General features: G+C 43.3%; 1 protein-coding gene across 1 annotated transcript; it reads left to right on the forward strand.

Annotated features, from left to right (window-relative positions):
• Positions 1 to 2,966: 2,966 nt before the first annotated feature.
• LOC128309203 (uncharacterized) lies at positions 2,967 to 4,155 on the forward strand (the record flags this gene model as incomplete). Its single annotated transcript, XM_053045585.1, has 3 exons — positions 2,967 to 3,267; positions 3,306 to 3,385; positions 3,526 to 4,155. Coding segments are annotated over exons 1-3 (1,011 nt in total), but the record flags the coding sequence as incomplete, so codon positions are not given.
• Positions 4,156 to 23,657: the final 19,502 nt, after the last annotated feature.

A 23,657-nucleotide genomic window follows, 5' to 3' on the forward strand; every position in this document is an offset into this window, starting at 1 on the left:
CAAATCCAGAAAAATCCAAGCGATTCTCGATTTTCCACGCCCTAAGGTTGCAAAGCAGTTAAAAACATTCATTGGAACGATAAATTTCTATCGACGTTTTATTTCACATGCAGCCAGTAACCAACAACTTTTGCAACAAATGATTCATGGTAACATTAAGAATGACCACACATCGCTAAAATGGGACCACAACACCGAAACGGCCTTTTTGAAATGTAAGAAAGATTTAGCTAATGCGACACTCCTTGCACACCCTTCACCACAAGCAAATTTGTGTTTGCATGTGGACGCATCAAATGTAGCAGTTGGGGGCGCACTACACCAAGTAACTAACCATGGCCTCGAACCTCTGGCATTTTTTTTTTCAAAAAAGTTGACACAACAGCGTCGATTATGTGTTATAAGCGAGTATACGACGGATATTCGTCACATTCCAGGGGAAGGGAACAATATTGCAGATATGTTAAGACGGATAGAATCCATCTTTTCCGAACCCATCGGCTACATCCAAATGGCGGAGATGCAACGATCGGATGATGAAATTAACCGTCCGAGTTTATCGTTCTTTGGTCTCGAAAACACTCCGTAAGCAAATCATCGTTAAAATACACCACATTTCGCACCCCGGCATCAGAGGTACAACACATTTGGTTAGTATGCGGTTTGTTTGGCCATCCATGAGGGAAGATTGCAGGAACTTCGTCATCACCTGCATTCAGTGTCAAAGAAACAAAGTAACCAGGCACAACCTCACCAAACCGGAACAGATTACCGTACCACCAGATCGTTTTCACCACGTACACATGGACCTGATTGGACTTCTACCTCCTTCAGAAGGCAATATGTATTGTCTTACAATGATCGACAAATTCACCAGATGGCCAGAAGTTGTGCCATTACCCAACATGACAGCAGAGACGATATCCCGAGCATTCATCGCAACCTGGATTGCGAGATTTGGAGTACAAGCCAAAATCACCACCGACCGCGGTAGGCAGCAACGCAACGCATTGGGTCTAAAAATTTGTGTTCACTTACATCCTTGAAAGGCACTACGAGATAGTCCTTGCAGGTAGGAAAGGTACAATACTACAAGATAGGTGTTTCTCTCAGACAAAATCGCACTACAATATAAACGAAGTTGTCTCATCGTAGGGATAGGGATAGGGCCCACATTAACTAAAAACCAAATTGGATATTGAACTGATGAAGAATTCCCGTAAAAATAACACCTTATCGAAAGTTAGGGAATCACTGAAAGGCAAGCTAGATTCAGATTCAGAAAATGAAAGTTCAAGTTCGGAGCATTCTGAAGAGTACTCACACGTACCGCTCAGAACTAAAATACCACTCATCAATTCACTAAACCTAAACGGTATGTGAAATGGATATAAACCCTGAAAGCACAAGTTGCAGCATTGGAACAAGTGGTGCAGAATCTCCAAATTAACCAACACCAAATGGTTGGGGAAAACAGATGCACGTTTCTTTGCAAAATTCCAGATCCAGTAAGAATATTTCACGGAATAGTCTTAGAACAGCAGATGCGAAACTTTACAACAGCCGTTGTACATAAAATAAAGGGAAAGCAACAGACATTATTTGCTTGGCTGGAAACCCCACAACCTTCGAAGAAATTAAAACGATCTTGATCAACGCTTTAGGAGACCGTCAAGAGTTAACATACTACAAAAGTCAGTTGTGGCAAACCAGAATGACACATACTATGTCGGTTCATCATCGGGTTATTATCATTTCTAACAAATGTACAAAACATGAAATCTTTGGCGGATCAAAAAGAAAAATATCGAAACAAGTGGGATGCGATAAACGCTTTCATTGAAGAAGATGGCCTAGCTGCATTTTTTTTGGATTGAAACAGGCATACTTCGGATACGCTAAATGAAAAACTATCTTGTACTACAGCAATAAAACATAAAATCATTACAAACGACGAATTACTATCATTATATGAACGATGTAGAGGATCAAATCAAAGAATTACTAGAAACAGGAATAGTTAAACACTCAACAGGTCCGTATTGCTCTCCAATTAGGATAGTTCCAAAAAAGAAAGATGCCTCAAGTAAAAAGAAAATTCGTGTTGTAATAGATTACAGAAAGCTAAACGAAAATACAATCGATGACAAATTTCCGATTCCCCAGATCGAAGAAATTTTAGATAATCTTGGAAAATACCAAGATACCAAGATATCTAATAAACTGGTTGAGATTGCGGTGTTTGCAAAGAGAGGGCGCTGCCGTCGTCTCGTAGAACCCGAAGGAGCACGAAGCAGCGTTGGAGCGATGACCGCAGAGGCTGGGTTGACGACCGTAGGGATATAAGCACGTGTCAACGCGCATTAGGGCCTCTTTTTCGCAAGGTAAAACACATGTAAATTTTTTAACTCGTCGAAATATAACGTGTTAAGGCAACGTGTGTGGAAAGAAGAACTTTCAGTTAAGAATCCGAAAAGAGTCTGTTGCGTGACGCAACAACAACAGTAGATCAACCCAAGCATCAGCAGCGTTTCATAAGGGCTTAGGGAAATTTTGATAAACGTTTTTTGAACTTTTCGTCACCAGATACAAGTACGAGTTGGAGTAAAATTACGGATTGGAAGTAAAAAAAACTGTTTAACTAAAACTGTTTAAAAAACTGGCACCTGCTCTAGGTGCCGTCGGATAGGCCACTCCGAGTCGTTTACACTGGCAAAACAAGCTGCGGAAAATGTAGGGAGCAGCCACGCCACACCCTACTACCAATTGTCCTAGTCGTGGCGCTGATCCCTCAAACCCGGGAGCAGACCAAAAAGTAGCGATCCCCTCGGGCCAAGGCTCTTATGGACACACCTAGCTCCACTACTGAACCTAGGAGCTTCCCGAAGGCTCACACCCCTTCCTTGGCCAAAATCCTAGAGTCCCTGAATTCCTGAGATTCCTTGAATCTTCCCATCCCACTACAAATGATCGCTACTTGGACTCTAAAAGCCCTTCTGGTCGACCTTAGCATCGCCTTGGGAGTAACCATCTACGCGGACCAGGTCACGACCGTAAAGTCGAACTACGGTACGTTGGTCGCGTTCTTCGGTTGCCCAGAGGTGGCCGCGACGGAGGATGCGCTGCAGACGCAGCACGTCATCGGGCTAAGTCGGTGCTGCAGACTCCGGAAGGTGGAGACGAAGCGCCAGTGCTACCGATGTTATGAATTTGGCCACATCGCCACCAACTGCCGCGGTAAGGATCGGTCCAGCAGATGCCATCGATGTGCTGAGCCAAAGCACTCTGGACCGTGTACTAAGGAGCGGAAATGCCTTGCCTGCAAGGGCCCGGATGCAATCGGACACTCGTTCGGCCAGCGCAACTGCCGCCAAGTAGGAGGAGGGGTCACCAGCCGGCCCTGCAATGGTTAAGGTACTCCAGCAGAACCTCAACCACAGCCAGCTGGCCCAGGACATGCTGCTGCAAACGGCCCGATCGGAAGGCTGCGACATAGTGCTGATCTCGGACCCATGCCGGATTCCCGAGAACAACGGCAACTGGGTTGCGGACCCGACGGGCAATGTGGCAGCAGTATCGACAGGAAGGTACCCCATCCAACGCATTATCGAGAATCGACGGTATCGCTTCGTCGTGGTCGATATGCGTGGCATCGTTTTCTGCTCCGTGTACCTGCCACCAGTGGGTCCCGATTCGACTGTAGAGGATTTCCGGCGCAAATGGACAGAGATTGCGTCGGTGATACCGCGGAACCGGGACACCGTGATTGGCGGCGACGTCAACGCCTGGTCAAGAGCGTGGGGCATGGAACGCAGAAGCAACGATGGAGAGCGGGTGCACAGGGGCGCGGTGGTGATGGACGCAGCGGCGTCGCTGGGACTGGTCCTGTTGAATCGGGGCAACCATCCAACATGGAGCGGTCACAGTGGTCGCAGCTCCATCGTCGACGTATCCTTCTGCAGCCCGTCGCTCATGGGAGACAACGACTGGCGCGTCTGTGACGAAAATCCGAGCGACCACAACACCATCAAGTTCACGGTCGAGCGGACGACGGCACAACAGAACCTGGGACAGAGGGAGCAGCAAACGGCGGAGTGTAGGTGGGCGACCCGATTCTTCAACAAGGACCTCTTCGTTGAAGTCATGGGCTCGCTGGACATCCACAACCACACCCTCTTGGCGGACGAGCTGACGCAGGCCATGACAACCGCCTGCGATGCTCGACAAGAAAGGCAAGGGTGACCGACTGTGTGCGATGGTGACAATCGACGTGAAGAACGCCTTCAACACGGCCAACTGGACAGCGATCGGAGAGGCTCTGCAGCGAAGGAACACGCCACCGTACCTCCTGGCGATGCTGCGGAACTACTTCGAGAATCGCACGCTCCACTACGAGACGGACGAAGGATTGGTCTCGCTACCAGTGTCGGCGGGCGTGCCTCAGGGTTCGGTTCTAGGGCCAACACTGTGGAACGTCATGTACGACGACCTTCTCCGTCTGGAGCTGTTCGGGAAGCGTGCGGACATCATCGGGTTTGCTGACGACGTGACGTTCACCCTCGTTGAACGGGACACGCAGGACATCAGCGCCCTTGCTACGAGGAACCTGGAGACGATCGAGCATTGGATGGGAGGAGTGGGATTGCAGCTGGCCCATCACAAGACCGGCTACATGATCTTCTGCACCCATCACACCCCGCAGATAGGCCAACTACGAGCGGGGACACACACGATCGAATCCACGGAGACGCTCAAGTACCTCGGGGTTGAGCTCTGCCGCAAACAGCACCACGGTCGACATCTAGAGGAGGTTTGCAACAAGGCGACTCGTATCACGAACGTCTTGACCGCCCTGATGCCGAACAAGTGTGGCCCAAAAAGCAGCAGAAGGAGACCACTGGTGAACGTCGGGAATAGCATTGTCCGCTACGCTGCGCCAGCGTGGGGACGGAAGCTTCTACAGAGGAACACTCACCGCACCACAGTCCAGAGGTCGCATCGCACCGGAGTGCTTCGAGTGGCCAGCGCATTCCAAACGGTTTCATACGACGCCGCCTGCGTGGTTGCAAGCACCATCCCGTTAGTTCTCTTCCTAGAGGAGGACATCCGCTGCCACGACGAAAAGGCAGCGAGGGGAGGTCCAGCGCCAGACATACGGAAGCGGCAGCGAGAAGAGACCATGGAGCGCTGGCAACGCCAGTGGACAGCCGGCGCAGAGCAGCAGAGTTCGCCAGGTTTGAAGACAAGGAGGCTGATCCCGAACATCAGTTCATGGGTTGGCCGCAAGCACGGGGAAATAGATTTCTATCTTACCCAAGTCCTAACGGGACACGGGTTCCTGCGGATCTACTTCGTCAACAAAGGTATCCTGGAGGGCTCGCCTAACTGCCCGGTGTGTGAGCATGACGTGGAAGACGTCGACCACGTGATGTTCCATTGTCCACGGTTCGCCCGAGCACAACACGAGATGCAGCAACAGAGCCACACCCGCTTGACGATGGACAACCTTGCCACGGAAATGTGTGCCAGCCGTAGCACATGGGAAGCAGTCCGGACGGCCGCACGGACAATCTTCAAAAGCCTCCAAGTGAGGTGGAATGAGGAGAGTCCGCCGACGGCCAGAAGACGACGGCAGCAGCGACGAAGGAACGCGGATCAACGGAGGCAGCAATAGCGGCTCCCCGCCACCAACAACACCAGGACAACGGAAAACAGAAGCAGCAGCGGTAGCGACGAGTAACCAGAGCAGCAGCAGGAGCTAGGACCCACCCGAGAGTGGATAGAGAGTACTACGCACATCAGCGAATCGGCAGGGTTCGGATCAGGTCGAGGAGTGGTTTAGTGCGGTCGCATCGGTTGCTTGACTCGCTTTACGGGTCAAGCTTCATGATGAATTCCACATAACCCATCTCGAGGGGCGGTGTCTAGCCGCGATAAGCCCCTCTAGGTGGGTACCTTTTGAAGATTTCCTCCCCGTTAACAAAAAAAAGCCCTTCTGGTCAGTACTTCGTTTTTACAGATAGTAATTGCTTAAGCGCAATTAAAGCGGTAAAAACAGAGAAGGCTGTTAAGAGCCATGACTATTTTATTCACAAAATTATGGAAATACTTGGCTCATTGTTTGAGAAAGCTTTTCGAATTTCATTAATTTGGGTTCCTTCTCATTGTGGAATTCTCGGCAATGAGAAGACCGACTCACTGGCCAAAAAGACGTAACCGAAGGCGCATTTTACGACCGACCTATCTCAACCCATGAGTACCTTCGCTCCCCACAGCAACTTTGTCTGTCTCGTTGGCAGAGCATGTGGCAAGCGGATGAACTCGGGCGATTCTTTTTCTCGATCTCTCCGCAAGTGTCCCTGCGGCCGTGGTTTGGTGGGCTCTCTGTGAATTGTGCGTTTATCCGCATGATGCTTCGGCTTCTTCTTTATTTAGTCGAGGGGGAAGATCTCATAGAGAACCAACATCCCAGAAGGGGAAGCCTGCTAATTGACAGGAACCACCACGGTCATGGCACTGCCCGATTTGCAATATGCACCTACGGACTAGAAGCCCCTCTATCCTCGACAATACTAGCGGATCGCCTGTAATGGCATTAACTTCACTAGTAAAGACCTTAGGGCACGCTCGAAAACCTCAACATCGAACCTCCCACGGCAGATGATGCTTCGGCTTAAGTTGAACCATATTGCACTCGATGCACATCTACAGCGCATAAACCTGTTGGACACGAAAGTATGTGGCTGCGATGTTAGATTCCATAATGTGGATCACCTTCTGTGGCACTGCGTGGAATTCGAAACCGCCAGACCTGACTTGCTGAGGGCAGTCAGGGGGATCGGACTGCAACCGGGTACTCCGATCCGTGACGTACTGGCCAACAAGGACTTGAGGTATAACCATTCAATGTTAAAAGTTGTCCTACGTTATATTCGTATTGTGCCACTTACACCGTTTTCGAGCCCAAATATACATTGTTCGGCTGCATCTGAACAGTGTTCAACCGTAAGTTAACATTTGACGTCTAACTCAAATGTTGTTGCCTATCTAAAGATTGTTCAAACACTACTAAACATTTGCTATCCCCAATCTCAATCCACGTTTATATTGCACGGGTTCGATTCTTGTCATGGTTCGTTATACCGATTTTGAGTGTCGATGATAAACAATCATTGAGCGGTAAGTCTTAGAGTAAACAACTAGTTGTTGAGCAGGAAGGTCTGTTTTAATGTTTCCTGTAAGTATTTTATGAATATTGCAGTAGATGGATACTTCAAAATAAATTTGTTTGTTCCGCATTAGATATGGCAGATGAAAACAATGAAGAAATGCCGTTCCGAATCCCATGAAAGCTTAAAACGACTTCCAACGAAGATCGAGAACGTATTGTGCTGGCAAGTGAAAAAGGCAGCAGCGTTGCTACAATTGCTGATACACTGAACATCGACAGGGCTACAGTGTATAATGTGTTGCGAAAGTATCACAGCACCATGAAAATAGAAGCAGACAAGCGTGGAAAAATCATGGAGAAAAAAATATCGCCGCTGATACGAGACAAAATCCAAGATTGGATTGATGAAGATTGTGGTATATCGTTGCAGAAGATAACAAACAAAATTTCGCAAGAATTTCAAGTGAATGTTTATCGTTCTACAGTGGCCAAAGAGATTTCTGAATTTAACTATTCTCTCAAAAGGTTGTACTTGTACCCAGAACGACGGAATGCAGGAGACAATTTAGCAGTGCGAAAAGATTATGCTATAGATTTCACTGCACTTCGTAACAGCGTTACCGAAAACTCTATTGTATTTGTTGACGAGGTTGGTTTTAAGGTGAGCATGAGAGTAACGCGGGGTAGATCTACTGTAGGAACAAGAGCAGTGAAAACTGTACCAAAAATTAGAACTCGTAACATATCAGCAGTGTGTGCAATGAACAAGACAAGCATTGTTCATTACAAAACACGTAATAAGGCAATCGACAGATCGTTCTTTATGGTATTAATGTTAGAGTTAAAGGAGAAATTGCGGTCTCTAAATATTACCAGCTCAATTATTGTAATGGATAACGTTCCATTTCACAAGTGTAGTGAAGTTAAAGTATTGTACGCTGAGGGGCCAGATCGGATTAAATATTTACCTCCCTACTCTCCATTTTTAAATCCGATCGAAAACTTATTCAGCAAGTGGAAGGAAAAATGCAAACGAGCGAATCCAGAAACAGAGGAAGAGGTAATGAATGCCATAGAAAATGGGAAGTCTCTAATAACATCTTCCGACTGCGAAAATTATTTTTTACATATGTACAGCTACATTCCTCGGTGCTTGAGAGAAGAACCAATAAATGATTAGTTGGGCGATACGCCACTTAATTCTATTCTTTTCTCGTATATCAAAATGCTACATGAATCCTATGTATGGGAGTAAAATACTACCCTTCCAGAAAAAAGGTAAATAAAAAATGTTACACCTAAAAAATAAATTTATGCAGTTTACGCTAAAATTTCAATTTACCTGAATTAAAATATGTCGATTTTGATTCTAATGATCTGGGCAAGTGATTTCAACAAAACGAAGCTAAACGTTTATCATGTAAACGTATCAGGAGGTGGCAAATGTTTAGTAGTGTTTGAACAATCTTTAGATAGGCAACAACATTTGAGTTAGACGTCAAATGTTAACTTACGGTTGAACACTGTTCAGATGCAGCCGAACAATGTATATTTGAGCTCGAAATCAGTGTAGATTCCGATAACAACACGACCCCACTGGGACACGGCAGCATCTCCGAATATCTATAGAGACAGAAAAAATACAACTACAATTAGCACGGTTGTATCGCTTCTTGTTGTAACTGTCGAAATGTTACACTCATATTACGTGCCTGTTCTATGTCACTTGTCCATAATACCACCAACTATAGACCGGCAACAACAGCAATAGCCCAGCATCACATCCCCCACCATCGATGCAATAAACACAACTATCACCGCTAACCACCAGCATCAGCATCACCTACCATAAATAAGCCCACCACCGCCACCATCATCATCATCGCCATTCATAAGATCAATAGTCCAGCCCACATCACCATCCGCCACTGCAATCCATAGTTTAAAGTTAGTTTATAAAACAACTGTGCAAGCCCAAGATACGGCTCACAACTGGGAGGAAATGCCCACAGCCATTCAATTTCGGCAAACTATGTCGATCATAGGGTCCTCGGCCGTCATACTGGAATAAAATAAAAGTAAAGATTTGAAATGAGGGTTTGACCAAATACAAATGGATGCAGAAGATAGCGCTAAAACAGCTTTCTCCATAGATAAAGGTCATTTTAAGTTTGCTGGAATGCCTTTTGGTCCTAAAAACGCACCAGCAACTTTCCAACGAATAATGAACAATATTGTACAAGACTACCTTGGTCGAATTTATTTCGTTTATAAAAATGTGTTCACGCACAACAACACAGCAGGTAGCTAGTTGACATTTGACGATCGGTTTCGTCAAGTTTCGTCAACTGTCGGAAGGTGAGTGCCAGGGGTATTCAAAGAAAGTTATATATACGGGTGCAAAACAATAAATCGCCCTCTTTTTTCTTCGCTACACCACGAGTCCGGTAACTATTTTAAAAAAGGAATAAAATCCGAAATCCGCAAATCCGTTCAAAATGACATTATCATCATTGGTCGTAATCTAAAAAGTCACTTAATTTTTTTGCACTTAACGGAAAAAGTGTTTTTTTAGAGAAAGAACTTGGATTTCTAGAACACGTAATAACACCAAATGGAATGAAACCAGATCCAACAAAAAACGATAAAATATTAAACTGACAACTTCACAAAAATCAGAAAGAAATTAATCATTTTCTCGGATTAACATGTTATTACAGACGTTTCGTTTCATTAAAGATTATTTATTATTAGCTAAACCATTATCGAAATACCTTAGGAAAGATGAAAAAGTAAATCAGAAAGACGAACTGTACATAAGAGCATTCGATAAATTGAAAAACATTTCATATTCGGATCAAATACATTCATACCCACATTTTAATCTGCCATTTATGTTAACAACCGTTGCAAGCAACTTTGCATTAGGAGCAGTGCTTTAATATAATTTGGGCAGTCAGAAAATATTATTCATACCCCAAACGACAATTCGTTCATCGAAGGATGAATTTTATGAGCTCCTCTGTAAAAATCTGCATTAAATTTGCTCGACCCACCCAGCTGTGTCGGGCTGGCATGACAGTAGCCGGCATCGCGAACGGTTTAACAAATTTTAACCGTCGTCAAAAATTCATTTTTGTTAAATCGAATTCATTCCATGTTTATTTTTGTTAAAATTGACGACTGTTAAATCAGTTGACGATAGCCGTCAAATCACATAGGAAACAAATTCGAGCTGTTTGAAAAAACGGTTTTAATTTGTTTCGCGTACACTTTTGACGACTTTATTTTTACGACGTCTCATAGCCTGTCGTAAAAATTAACAAATGAACATATGTATTGCTTTTCTATCATATTTTCGGTCGACGACGTTTTCGGTGCATTTTGTTTAAGAATGTGCACTTTTAGAATTTATTGTAATGATTATTTTAAAATGTATAATAAAATTATGCACATAATTATTTATCGTTTTTCTGTACACTGCGTAGCCTAACTATGAAACTTGATGAAAATTGCAATACTTTGCTCACATCTTTACATACGCGATAGCTAGACAGCAGGATGAGCCAAAGCATAAACGATACATGTGCATATCTCACGCATTTGTTCAATTCCTTTTTTACTTCATGCTTGTAGAATGCGACCACAGCTACATTTTTGCACGTTGTACAGGGTAGGAACGAAAGAGGGACGTTTTGTTTTTGTTTTTTTTTTTTTTTTCATTAGAACGGCCTGATCGTATCGACTTATTTTTACCACGTATCCGGATAGTCAGTCCTTGCTACGGGGGTTTGGTCCGAATGGGATTTGAACCGGTCCTGTCGTGTCAGCAAGCGGCGTCGGTACCAATACACCACCGGACCGCCCCAACGTTTTGTTGTTGTTATTATTTTTTTTTTTAAAGAAATCCTAGTGAAACAGCTGTGCGAATTAATTTTTTACGCGTAAAGACGCACTACCAACATACAGCACACAACATCATTTTTAAGGAATTCAACCCATACCAACCCATTCTCTAAATTCATCCTTTAATCAGTACAATGCACTGTAGCAGATCGACGCAGAAAACCCCATAAGAGGAAAAAGACGGCACGATCCTTCATGCTGTTTATGCCGATTCGTGTGCAAAAGAAGTACTTGCTACCCACAACATGCACCGAATGTTTTTTTCCAAGCTCCAAATTCAATGCGCTTGTCGAAGCAAGTATGGAGTGTAAGGAAAAAAAAACATTTGACAGTTCCAAATCTACTCGACGTAAACGTCATCGTCAATTTTGACGACTGCGAGTTCACTCGTTCGCTATGCCAATGGCGAGTAGTTTTTAACAAATTTGTTAAAATTTTGACGACGGTTAATTTTAACCGATTTCTTTCGCGATGCCGGCTAGTGTAGTGTTGTCTGTGTGATGACGATGACGGATCGTGTTGCAGACATGTAAAGTTTTGTGTGTTTTTGAAGTGCCCAAGTGGATAAATGTTTTGGATTTTACTTACAAGTGCTACAAAGTAGTTCCATAGGCCTGAAGGAATAACGCCGGTGGAGTACATACGAACATGCTGAACATACGACGCGAGTCTTCGCTTCTGCTAAGGTAGCACAGGTCAGCGTATGTCAACATCGGTGAAGGCAATTTTCATTGAGCATCAGCCAAATTTGGGTGATTTGGGTTAATGTGGCATATAAGTAAGCAACTAATTGGATTTGATGTTTAAAAATTTGTAATTATAATAAAAAAAAACAATTTGTTTGTGTTATTGTATCATTGGCAAACGTCAACGAACAGTTAATTGGGAAAGAAAAAAATTGTTACTTGGGATAAACGCTCTCGAGACAGGATGAACCTCACGCACACACTCTCAAAAACTTCTTCACAATTTCTGCTATGAAGCCGTTGTGAAGGCGCTTGTGAAGCCATGAATTCCACTCGAAATTCACCCTCAGTCGAACACTTTGTCGTTTGGGACCTTTAGGAAATTAAATCACCCTTGTGTAGGGATCGGGAGTGAGGGTGAAGAAAACAAGATGGAATGTACGAACTCGTAAGGAGAGAGAATCAGCGAGGGAAAGAAGATCAAAACGAAAGAGAGGACCTGAAATGCAACCAGGTGAAGAGCGAAGACGAACGCATTGTTCATGGGGCTTGGTTGCAGTGCAGAGATTGTTGGATAAATAAAAGCAAATATATTGGAAATAATTTGGTATTTTGTTATAATGTGTGACGATCACGACACCTTGTTATAGATCATGAACCGTTAACTTTCATTAAAAATCTCCACGAAGAACTCAAAAATACTCAGGGGAGATTAGAATTGGAAAATTTTGATTACAACGTTCAATACAAACAAGGAAAAACTAACGATGGAACTAACTAACGTTGAAAATACTAACTAAGGCTAAACTGTAGCCAACTGAATCGTATCCTCCCTTAAGTTGGTTCTTTATTATATGCTCATTTGGTTCAGGTGTAACATGTAGGTTTGACACCTTTGACTAATAACGCAAAAACAATTTAATATAGCTAAGACACAATGATAAGTAACGTGGACGTAACTATGGATTCCTCACTGCAATCATCAAAGTATCCGGTCAATATTCCCGGCGAATTCAGAAACGCACTCTGAATGAAGCGGTGGAAGAGGAAGGAGAAAGCAGCCGGATGCCGATGGATATAGGTAAGTTAACACTTCTTAAATTTAATATTCGTCTAAAAAAGTGTGTTATGTTATCAGTGGACTAGTGGATGTGTGAAGTAAAAGCATTCTTTTCGTTTTCTTCCTCTCTATAGACAACGCACACCGCCAACACCCCCAGGGGTACGAAATGCACCAAGTTCGACCCAAAGTTCGACCCCAGTTCGACCACCGAACCGCGGTCGAACTTTGGGTCGAACCTCAGAACAGTTCGACCCAAAATTGGATGCACCGACGAAAAATGCATGTCGAATCCGACCGAAGCGCAGTTCGAAAAAAAATAATGGCCGCGATCGCGTTGGTGTGGGTAAAAAGGCGACCGCCGTTCTCTCGCTTCGCTTCCCTATTCTCATTCTCCCGGGTGTACGTGTACTGTTGTAGTCCTGTCTGTGGCGGTGTAGCCGCGTGTGTTCGTCTCGTCCGTTTCTAGTTGGATTTTCTGTCGCTGTCGAATTGTATAGGATTGCTTGAGTATTTCGCAAGGGGGGTGGTACTGATGTGAAACTGCGCAAGGCCGGGTGTGTATTTTCTTTTTCTGTAAGTAAAGTAGAGAGAAGAACGACGGTTTCGAACCGGAGAGTTTTAATACTAGCTTACCAGGGAGTTTACGGTGTCCGCTGTTCGATCCACGATGGGAAAGTGTGCAAACAGCTAAATTTTGTTGTACGCGCAGCGCGTCGATCGAGACACCGGTCGGTGATAAAGTACCGTGTGTGTGTGTGACGTGGTGGCGAGGGCGTGTATGCTTAGGCATACAAAATAGCCATAATCAAACCATGTCGGTAAGTAAGCAAAGTAAAGTGCGTCGATTAAGGACACAATGTACTACATAACTGCGGTTCTCCTCCACAGTACCTGGACTCTCTATCGTAGCGGAGGCTTGCGCATCATAAAAGCCAATGTCCAGCGACAACCGTGTTATGGTCAGGATGGGCAGGACATATCGCTGACCGAGTTGCCGCTGAACAGTTCTGGTGATGCCGATGTATGATCGGACACATTTGTGTAATACCCTTTTTCTGCTAGAGGGAAGAGTATCCTTATCCCTTTTTTGAGAGCCGAGCATCGAACGAGGCAAGAAATTTGATGCGTGCTAACGCGAAACACCTATTCACCCGTTGACCCGTTCACCAATCTAATAAGATTTCTTCTACTCTCTCAGCTCCTACTCCACCATCACCAGCATTAGGATATGTCACCATCAGCTGTTCTGTTGTCTTGTAATACAATCAAGTGACCACATACGGCTACACGAACAAAAAGCAAATGTATTGTACTTGATTATCTTGTGTAACATATCACAATCTGGGCGATAATCTGATATCATTACTTATCTCACATTCTGGTCAGTAATGGGTGAATCCGTGCTTTTACTGGCATGCAAATATTACATAGTTGTACGAATACGCTGATGCTCGATACATATTTGAGCGGTAAACGCAGGTTGCTATTACAGAGAAACCCGACTTGTGATCGTTGCTAACCGTATTCACCAATTCGTCCAACATTTCAGCCGCAAGTGACCACTTTGCTTAGTGCGTGTTGGTGACAGGAATACCATGGCACAAGGAACTGTAGAAGGCTAATTCCGAATCCTTCTACACTTCACTGAACTGGGCGATCTGTCTCAGACCCGATGAAACCTGGTCGCACTGGGGCTTTGTTCACCTTGTCATGATGTCCAGTTTGCCATCGCGTTATCCCATCAGCATGGGATTTGTGCTACGGTGCCCAGATCCTGGCTGTGCAGCCGATTACCGACAGGAACACCTTCGCGGCGTATCATTGCTGCGGTGTCCTAGTGGATCACTGTTTCGGTGGTCTGGCTCAGTAAAGAAACGGAAAAGTAACTGAACAACGTCTTTTTCAATCCGTTGTGCCAGTAGTGCTCATGGTCAAGCGCAGTAGTTTCCCTCCCATGTTTGGTTGGCAGCAAGGATTTTCAGGGTCGGGCAACTGCAAAATCATGTTGATGAATCGCCCAGTAGCGGATGCCATCGCTAATCGACATATAGCCAAAAGACCGGTCAGTGCCCCCTTCGATGCCGCTGTCGTTTGAAAAGCTATCGTAAGAGTCCAGATATGACTATATGATAATCGATTAACATCTTCCAGTCCTTCCGGCAGCGGTTGTACCGATTCAAGTACCGCCTCCGATTTAAGGAACTGTATTTCAAACCGACAAACACAGCACTAGAATTCAATAACTCTGCTAGGGCCAACTTGCCGATCATCTTCTACGGCCACGTACACCTTGTGGAACTTACTCTACCGGTGATAAAATCGGATAACAGTCAAAGTAAAAAAGTGGCAAATATAACAAGCTATGGTACATATCCGTGTGTATTATCGTTAGCATTTGATCATTTCAGCGCATCATAGTAAGATCGTGTTATAAACAGAATAATTATAAAGTGGAAATATACATAAATTGTACATCGAATCTCGTATCAGATTTGGTTGAACGCCGAGCGCTTTCGGCGTCGCCAAACGCTCAGCTGATCGGTGCGGTGGTGAGACGGAGGAAGAAGGGACGAGGGGGGAAGCCAAACTCAACAAACTCTCCCATACATAGAAAGCTCTCTGATAATTTTCAGCCACAACAACCTATACATACACACCAAATGCAGTCGTGCTCAAAATGTGTGGGAGAAGAGCGGTGGGGAGGCCTGCGGAATGGGCAAAGGGGCAGTGCATTTTCGAACATGCGCGAGTACGAGCAAGAGGAGAATAGCTGTTAGAGCGAGCACTCTCAAATTTTGTATGGCGCTTGGTCGAACTGTTTTCCTTGGGACCGACGCCGAAATTGCAAGGAATCCCATGGTTGGAGAGATGAAGGACGTAAGCGCCGCGTGAGGAAGAGAGCGTCAAAGCGCGCGCGGCTGATCGTGTGTGGATCGCGTAGAGGAAGCGGTAACGGCTGGCAGAAAGGAGGCGTGGAAGCGGGGATCAACTGGCTGCGGGATACTAAGAATTAGTGTGAGGCAACGGGTGAGTACGAATAAAGGAAGAGAGTGTGCAATCTAACGTGTGTACGTGTGTGCGGTTTCATTTCGATGCATCCGAAAGGCCTTGGGTATGAAGTATGGGAGAGGGAGGAGAACAGAGAGGATATAAGACGATACAACCCCACGCGACGTGTCACGGCGACATGCTCAATTCTGCTGCTATCGAGACTGTTTTTGAGCATGGTTTTGAGCATGTTGCGTTCATACAAAAATTCGCGTTTTGTCGCAAACTTTGCTGGTTGGGGGAGAGGGAGGAGAACAGAGAGGATATGAGACGATACAACCCCACGCAACGTGTCACGGCGACATGCTCAATTCTGCTGCTATCGAGACACTTTTTGAGCATCGTTTTGAGCATGTTGCGTTCATACAAAAATTCGCGTTTTGTCGCAAACTTTGCTGGTTGGGTTGTTCCCAACCAGCAAAGTTTGCGACAAAACGCGAAAGTTGCACGATTTTCCCCCGTTTCAAGCCTTCCTCCAACCCTGAGGAAGACACTGCCTCCACGAACTCGGTTGTCGCGGGCGATGTCTTTGGTTGCAAGCTATCGACATCGCATTCTGGCATATGCCTGCTTTTCTTCAGTCTCGCTCACCTCTAACTTCGTCACTTTTGAACGTGCGACGGTCCCAACGAGCAAAGTTTGCGACAAAACGCGAAAGTTGCACGATTTTCCCCCGTTTCAAGCCTTCCTCCAACCCTGAGGAAGACACTGCCTCCACGAACTCGATTGTCGCGGGCGATGTCTTTGGTTGCAAGCTATTGACATCGCATTCTGGCATATGCCTGCTTTTCTTCGGTCTCGCTCACCTCGAACTTCGTCACTTTTGAACGTGCGACGGTGTGCAAACCCTCGACCGATCACACAACACATTCACACACCTCCTGCCTACCCCACACCTGAACGCTCCCATGAAAAAATGGTTGCTCCAGAAATTGAATTCAGTCGCCGAGAGTTGCACTATGGGTGGAAGCTTTGTCATAATTTGCTGTGATAATGCTAGTCAATCGTGGACAATGTCTCTAATTGAGTACTTAAATTTTATTTCATAAATTAGTTTTTTTGATAAAAAAGATTTGTTTAGCTATATTAATCATCTTGATCATTAATATCCTGCAGTTATTTTTTCCCGCACATATTATCGGAGGGTGTCGAAATTAATGACACCTTTCTTCGAAGTACCCCATAGTGCCACTCTCTTCACATTCGTGTATGCTATCGGTTTCCTCAATTTAGTTCTTCGCAAAATAGTGAAAAGTGAACAAGCAGAAAGGTAAGATGTAATAAACGTAATAGAGAATTGGTTTGTTGATTTATTTTGATTTGTTTTAGCTAAACAACATAACCATGGATTCCTCACTCCAATCATCCAAGAGATCCGGTCAATATTACCGGCGAATTCAGAAACGCACTCTGAATGAAGCGGTGGAAGAGGAAGGAGAAAGCAGCCGGATGCCGATGGATATAGGTAAGTTAACACTTATTACATTTAATATTCGTCTCCAAACTGTGTTATGTTATCAGTGGACTAGTGGATGTGTGAAGTAAAAGCATTCTTTTCTTTTTTCTTCCTCTCTATAGACAACGCACACCGCCAACACCGACGCCGAAATTGCAAGGAATCCCATGGTTGAAGATGATAAGGACGAAAGCGTCGCGAGAGGAAGAGAGCGGCAAAGCGCGCGCGGCTAATCGTGTGTGGATCGCGCAGAGGAAGCGGCAACGGCTGGCAGAAAGGAGGCGTGGAAGCGGGGATCAGGTGACTGCGGCTGCGGTATACCACGAATTAGTGTGAGGCAAGGGGTGAGTACGAATAAAGGAAGAGGGTGTGCAATCTAACGTGTGTACGTGTGTGCGGTTTCATTTCGATGCATCCGAAAGGCCTTGGGTATGAAGTATGGGAGAGGGAGGAGAGGATATAAGACGATACAACCCCACGCGACGTGTCACGGCGACATGCTCAATTCTGCTGCTATCGAGACTGTTTTTGAGCATGGTTTTGAGCATGTTGCGTTCATACAAAACTTCGCGTTTTGTCGCAAACTTTGCTGGTTGGGGTGTGCAAACCCTCGACCGATCACACCACACATTCACACACCTCCGGCCTACTCCACACCTGAACGCTCCCATTCACCGTCTAACACTCTCTTCACATTCGTGTATGCTATCGGTTTCATCAATTTAGTTCTTCGCAAAATAGTGAAAAGTAAACAAGCAGAAAGGTAAGATGTAATAATCGTTACAGAGAATTGGTTTGTTAATTTATTTTGATTTGTTTTAGCTAAACATGGATTCCTCATTGCAATCATCCAAGAGATCCGGTCAATATTACCGGCGAATCCAGAAACGCACTCTGAATGAAGCGGTGGAAGAGGAAAGAGAAAGCAGCCGGATGCCAATGGATATAGGTGAGTTAACACTTCTTAAATTTAATATTCGTCTCCAAACTGTGTTATGTTATCAGTGGACTAGTGGATGTGGATGTGGACTAGTGGATGTGTGAAGTAAAAGCATTCTTTTCTTTTTTCTTCCTCTCTATAGACAACGCACACCGCCAACACCGACGCCGAAATTGCAAGGAATCCCATAGTTGGGGATAAGAAGGACGTAAGCGCCGCGTGAGGAAGAGAGCGGCAAAGCGCGCGCGGCTAATCGTGTGTGGATCGCGCAGAGGAAGCGGCAACGGCTGGCAGAAAGGAGGCGTGGAAGCGGGGACCAGCTGACTGCGGCTGCGGTATACCACGAATTAGTGTAAGGCAACGGGTTAGTACGAATAAAGGAAGAGGGTGTGCAATCTAACGTGTGTACGTGTGTGCGGTTTCATTTCGATGCATTCGAAATGCCATGGGTATGAAGTATGGGAGAGGGAGGAGAACAGAGAGGATATGAGACGATACAACCCCACGCGACGTGTCACAGCGACATGCTCAATTCTGCTGCTATCGAGACTATTTTTGAGCATGGTTTTGAGCATGTTGCGTTCATACAAAAATTCGCGTTTTGTCGCAAACTTTGCTGGTTGGATAGGAAAAAGAGAAGCGATGATATGACGATGGGTATAAAACACGGAATTTTTATAATAAAGAGTTAGTCGCGATCATGTAGCGGAAAGAAGACGCTCGCTGTCTGGTTGTGGTTGTCACTAAATATTCGAAACCCTTTACATATAAATAATAATGTGGTATAAGATATGCGAAGCTGCCCTACAGCGTTACCACTGGTATAACCTGTACAGTATAGGAGCGTTATAGTGGCAGCTAACAACGGAAGCGGCAGGACACACTCGGGCCTCTTTCTTGATTGATACGCCGAATAGTTAGGACGCCGAATAGAAACGAACATTAGTTAAAGTTAGGTTAATTAGGTTAATTAGGTTAGTTAGGTTTAAAAATGTTCAAATGTTAGAATAAATAACATAATTGGCGCTGTAGACAGTCCAGAGTGTAATAACAGTGGAAAATATCGAGTGAATTCACGATATTGAAGTGGTTTCCGCATTTAGCATCTGCAGCTATAGGATTTAATCCGCTGTTGGATTTGAGAGCCCCCCGGCACGCATACCTGGAACCGGATCATCGGATTTTTATCCAAAACGCGTGAGTACATTTCATTTCTTTTACTAGTGAAAGTGTATTCCGTTATTCTAAAGCACTACCAGATAGGCTTGGAATAACGATAGTGTTTTGTGTCCACGTGTGTGTACGATAGATTTTACAATTTATCATCGTACGCTACCTGTTTTGATACTACCAGATAGGTCAAACAGATCCTGAGAGAATATCCCGTTATTCTCGTTTGTAAGCGCACGCATTAAGCGCGTTAGTGCAGTGAAGTGTGGTGTTAGTGTTGGTGCGTAAGCACATGGTACTACTCGCTGCTGCAATCTAACAAATTAGTCAAATATTCGTTTGGAGTACTACCAGATAGGGCCAACGAGAAAGTAAGAGAGGGAGAGCAGAAGATTTATTTTTTCTATTTCGGTTATTCTTTTCGTTGATGCCAAATAAGAAATCTTTCGACGCACTAAAAAGAACAAGACACGTGCTTAGCTCACGTGTAGTGAATAAAAGCAATAGTAGCAGTTCAGAAGAAGCGTCAAGTGACGAAAGTGCAGAACTTTCCCATATTCCTATTCAAACAAACGTTCCTTGCATAGAGACACTTGTTTTAGAAGATAAAAGCACAAAAATGGAACCTGATCAAATGATGCAATTAACCTCACAAATGAGTGCAATTGTTGCTTCGCTAGAGGCTATGCGTGCAGAGCAAATAGATCACAAACGCATGTTGGATTCCTTATGTGAAACCCGGCCAGGCACGAGTTACAGTGCACCGCAAGGAAATGTACAAGCTGCATTTAACGTGGCAAACTTGTTTAAAATACCGGATCCTATCAAAGCGATTCCGAATTTCGACGGAAATAAAAAACAACTTTCTGCGTGGATAAGTACAGCAGAAAACACGTTAAAAATTTTCAAAGATATTGTTTCCGAACCACAATACAACATCTTCGTAACGGCCGTCATTAACAAAATTGAAGGTAAAGCTAGGGATATAGTTTGCTTAGCCGGTAATCCCCAAAACTTCGATGATGTTAAAGAAACACTAATCAATGCCTTAGGTGATCGCAAAGAACTTACCTACTACAAAAGTATTCTTTGGCAGACAAAAATGACAGAAAATATGTCGGTACATAAGTACTACAATTTAATAAAAGAAACAGTACAGAACATTAAAACGCAAGCCAAACAAAAACAAAAGTATGTTAATAATTGGGAAGCTATTAGCGCTTTTATTGATGAAGATGGTTTAGCGGCATTTTTAGCAGGCCTAAAAGAACCGTACTTTGGTTATGCCCACGCTGCATGCCCCGAGGATTTAGAAGCAGCATACGCATTCGTGTGCAAATTCAAGTGTTCAGAAAGTACAGCTACAAACAATAATCGCTTTTCAAAAATCTACGAAACTAAAGAAAAATACTTGAAAAAGTCCGAAAGTAACAAAAACGTTCCACAAAAACACTTTAATGAAGCTTCAACATCTAAAATGAAACCATCATACCCAGAACCTATGGAAGTTAATTCAACCAAAAGCAAATTAACTCTAAATCACAAAGAATTACACAACAACGAATTAACAGAAAATGGCCAATGGGTCAACAAAATCACCCAAATAACTTTAATTACCTACCATTCATAACAAGAACAAATCTTGTTACTAAACAAGAAATTCGATTATTAATCGATACAGGAGCAAATAAAAACGTTATTCGTCCTGGCATACTAACTAATATGATTCCAATCGAAGAAACTATCATAAACAACATTTCCGGAAAACACATCATAAATAAAAAATACATAGCCAACCTTATTGGAAACCATGTTCCTGCTCAAACGTACTTTGAATTAAATTTTCATCAATTCTTCGATGGTATCATTGGATCCCAATTTCTAGCTAAAACTAAAGCAGTAATTAATTATAAAACTGAACAAATTGAATTTGGTAAACAAAACATTAGTTTCGAAAAATATTATCCTAGTACAAAACTTTATTCACATTGCATAGAAGTAAAAACCCTTAATAATGGAGATTGGTTAGTACCCATTTTTCAAAAATTTGATAATTCTACCATAATAGAACCCGGACTATACAATTCAAAAAATGGAAAGACAATAGTCAAAATTCTTTCAACAAAAAAAGAAATTCCAAAATTTTCCGGAGTATTAAGTTTAACTGTACACAATTTTGAAACTTTAACGCCTATTCCTTTTCCATCAAGTTCTAACATTCTAACAGAAGAAATATTGAACGGTATAATCAGAACTAATCATTTATCTATTTTTGAAAAAAGATGCCTGTTTAAAACAATAATTGCAAATCAAAACGTTCTTTTGAAACCAGGTGAAAAATTAACATCTACCTCTGCCATTAAACATAAAATACACACAACCGATGATAGTCCCGTTTATTCCAAGAATTATCGGTACCCTCACATTTATAAACAAGATATTGAAACGCAAATCATAGAAATGCTCGATTCTGGTATTATTCAGCCATCAGCAAGTCCCTATTCCTCACCCATTTGGGTGGTACAAAAGAAAATGGATGCATCTGGAAAAAAGAAATTGCGAGTCGTGATAGACTACAGAAAGTTGAATGAAAAAACGATCAACGATAAATTTCCAATGCCAGAAATCGAAGATATCTTGGATAGCTTGGGTAAATCCCAATATTTCACAACATTAGACTTAAAATCTGGATTTCACCAGATTGAGATGCACCCAGATCACCGACAAAAAACCGCATTTTCCACAAATTACGGACATTTTGAATTTACTAGAATGCCATTTGGGCTAAAAAACGCACCAGCTTCATTTCAACGTGCGATGAATAACATTTTAGCAGAACTAATAGGAAACATTTGTTACGTTTACTTGGACGATATCGTCATTGTAGGAAACAGTTTAGAATCACACATCGAAAATGTTTCAACAGTACTTGAACGATTAGCTAAATTTAACTTAAAAATTCAATTGGATAAGTGTGAATTTTTGAAAAGAGAAACAGAATTCCTTGGCCACATAATTTCCCCCGAAGGCATAAGAGCTAATCCTGATAAAGTAAAGAAAATAATAGACTGGCCACTACCTACAAACGAAAAAGAAATACGACAATTTCTTGGATTGTCCGGATATTATCGCCGCTTTATCAAAGACTACTCCAAAATTACAAAACCTCTAACAAAATATTTAAAAAAAGATCAGACGATAAATACTTTAGATCCAGAATACATAGAGTCATTTGTAAAATTGAAACAAACAATAGCATCCGATCAAATACTTGCATATCCCGATTTCAATTTACCCTTTATACTCACTACCGACGCAAGTAATTTTGCTGTAGGTGCAGTACTTTCGCAAATACAAAACAAATTAGAAAGGCCAATCGCGTTCGCTAGTCGAACACTGAATAAGGCAGAAATTAATTATTCTACTATAGAAAAAGAAGCGCTAGCAATCATTTGGGCAATTCGCAAATATAAACCCTATCTTTTCGGTAATCAATTTAAACTCTACACTGATCACAAACCCCTTACCTTCATTAAAACATGTTTAAAAAATAATAGAATTCTAAATTGGAGGCTCGAACTAGAAAATTATAATTATTCAATTGAGTACAAACAGGGAAAAACTAACGTCGTAGCAGACGCCCTTAGCAGAAAAATAGAACATCCAAACGAAATCCCTTCACAAGTCATAAACATTGTGGAAACAATTCATTCAGCAGATACGTCGGACGATTTTTTTATCAAGTCAAGCGAAAGACCATTAAACTATTACCACAATCAAATAGTAATTCGAGAAAACACTCAAGACCAGGAACTATTAGAAACTCCATTCCCACATTATAGGAGAACCATCATAGAAAGAAGAGAATATGACGAAACTACGTTAACCCACATACTGCGGAAATACCACAACGGAAAACAAACGGCAATATTAGCTCCAAAATGTCTCATACCAATAATACAAAATGTTTTCAAGAATCATTTTAGCTGCTGTGGTTATATGATTATGACACACTCACAAGTGAAAGATGTGACGTCTATCGAAGAACAGAACCGGCTAATCACGAAGGAACACGAAAGAGCTCACCGAGGCATACATGAAGTCGAAAGCCAAATGAAAAGATCATTCTTCTTCCCTAAAATGCACGAGCGAATCAAAGCTGCAGTCAACACGTGCACCGTATGCAATGTACACAAATACGAACGGAAGCCGTACAA

The sequence above is a fragment of the Anopheles moucheti genome, unplaced genomic scaffold, assembly GCF_943734755.1.
Source record: "Anopheles moucheti unplaced genomic scaffold, idAnoMoucSN_F20_07 scaffold_24_ctg1, whole genome shotgun sequence".
NCBI classification, from domain to species: Eukaryota; Metazoa; Arthropoda; class Insecta; order Diptera; family Culicidae; genus Anopheles; species Anopheles moucheti.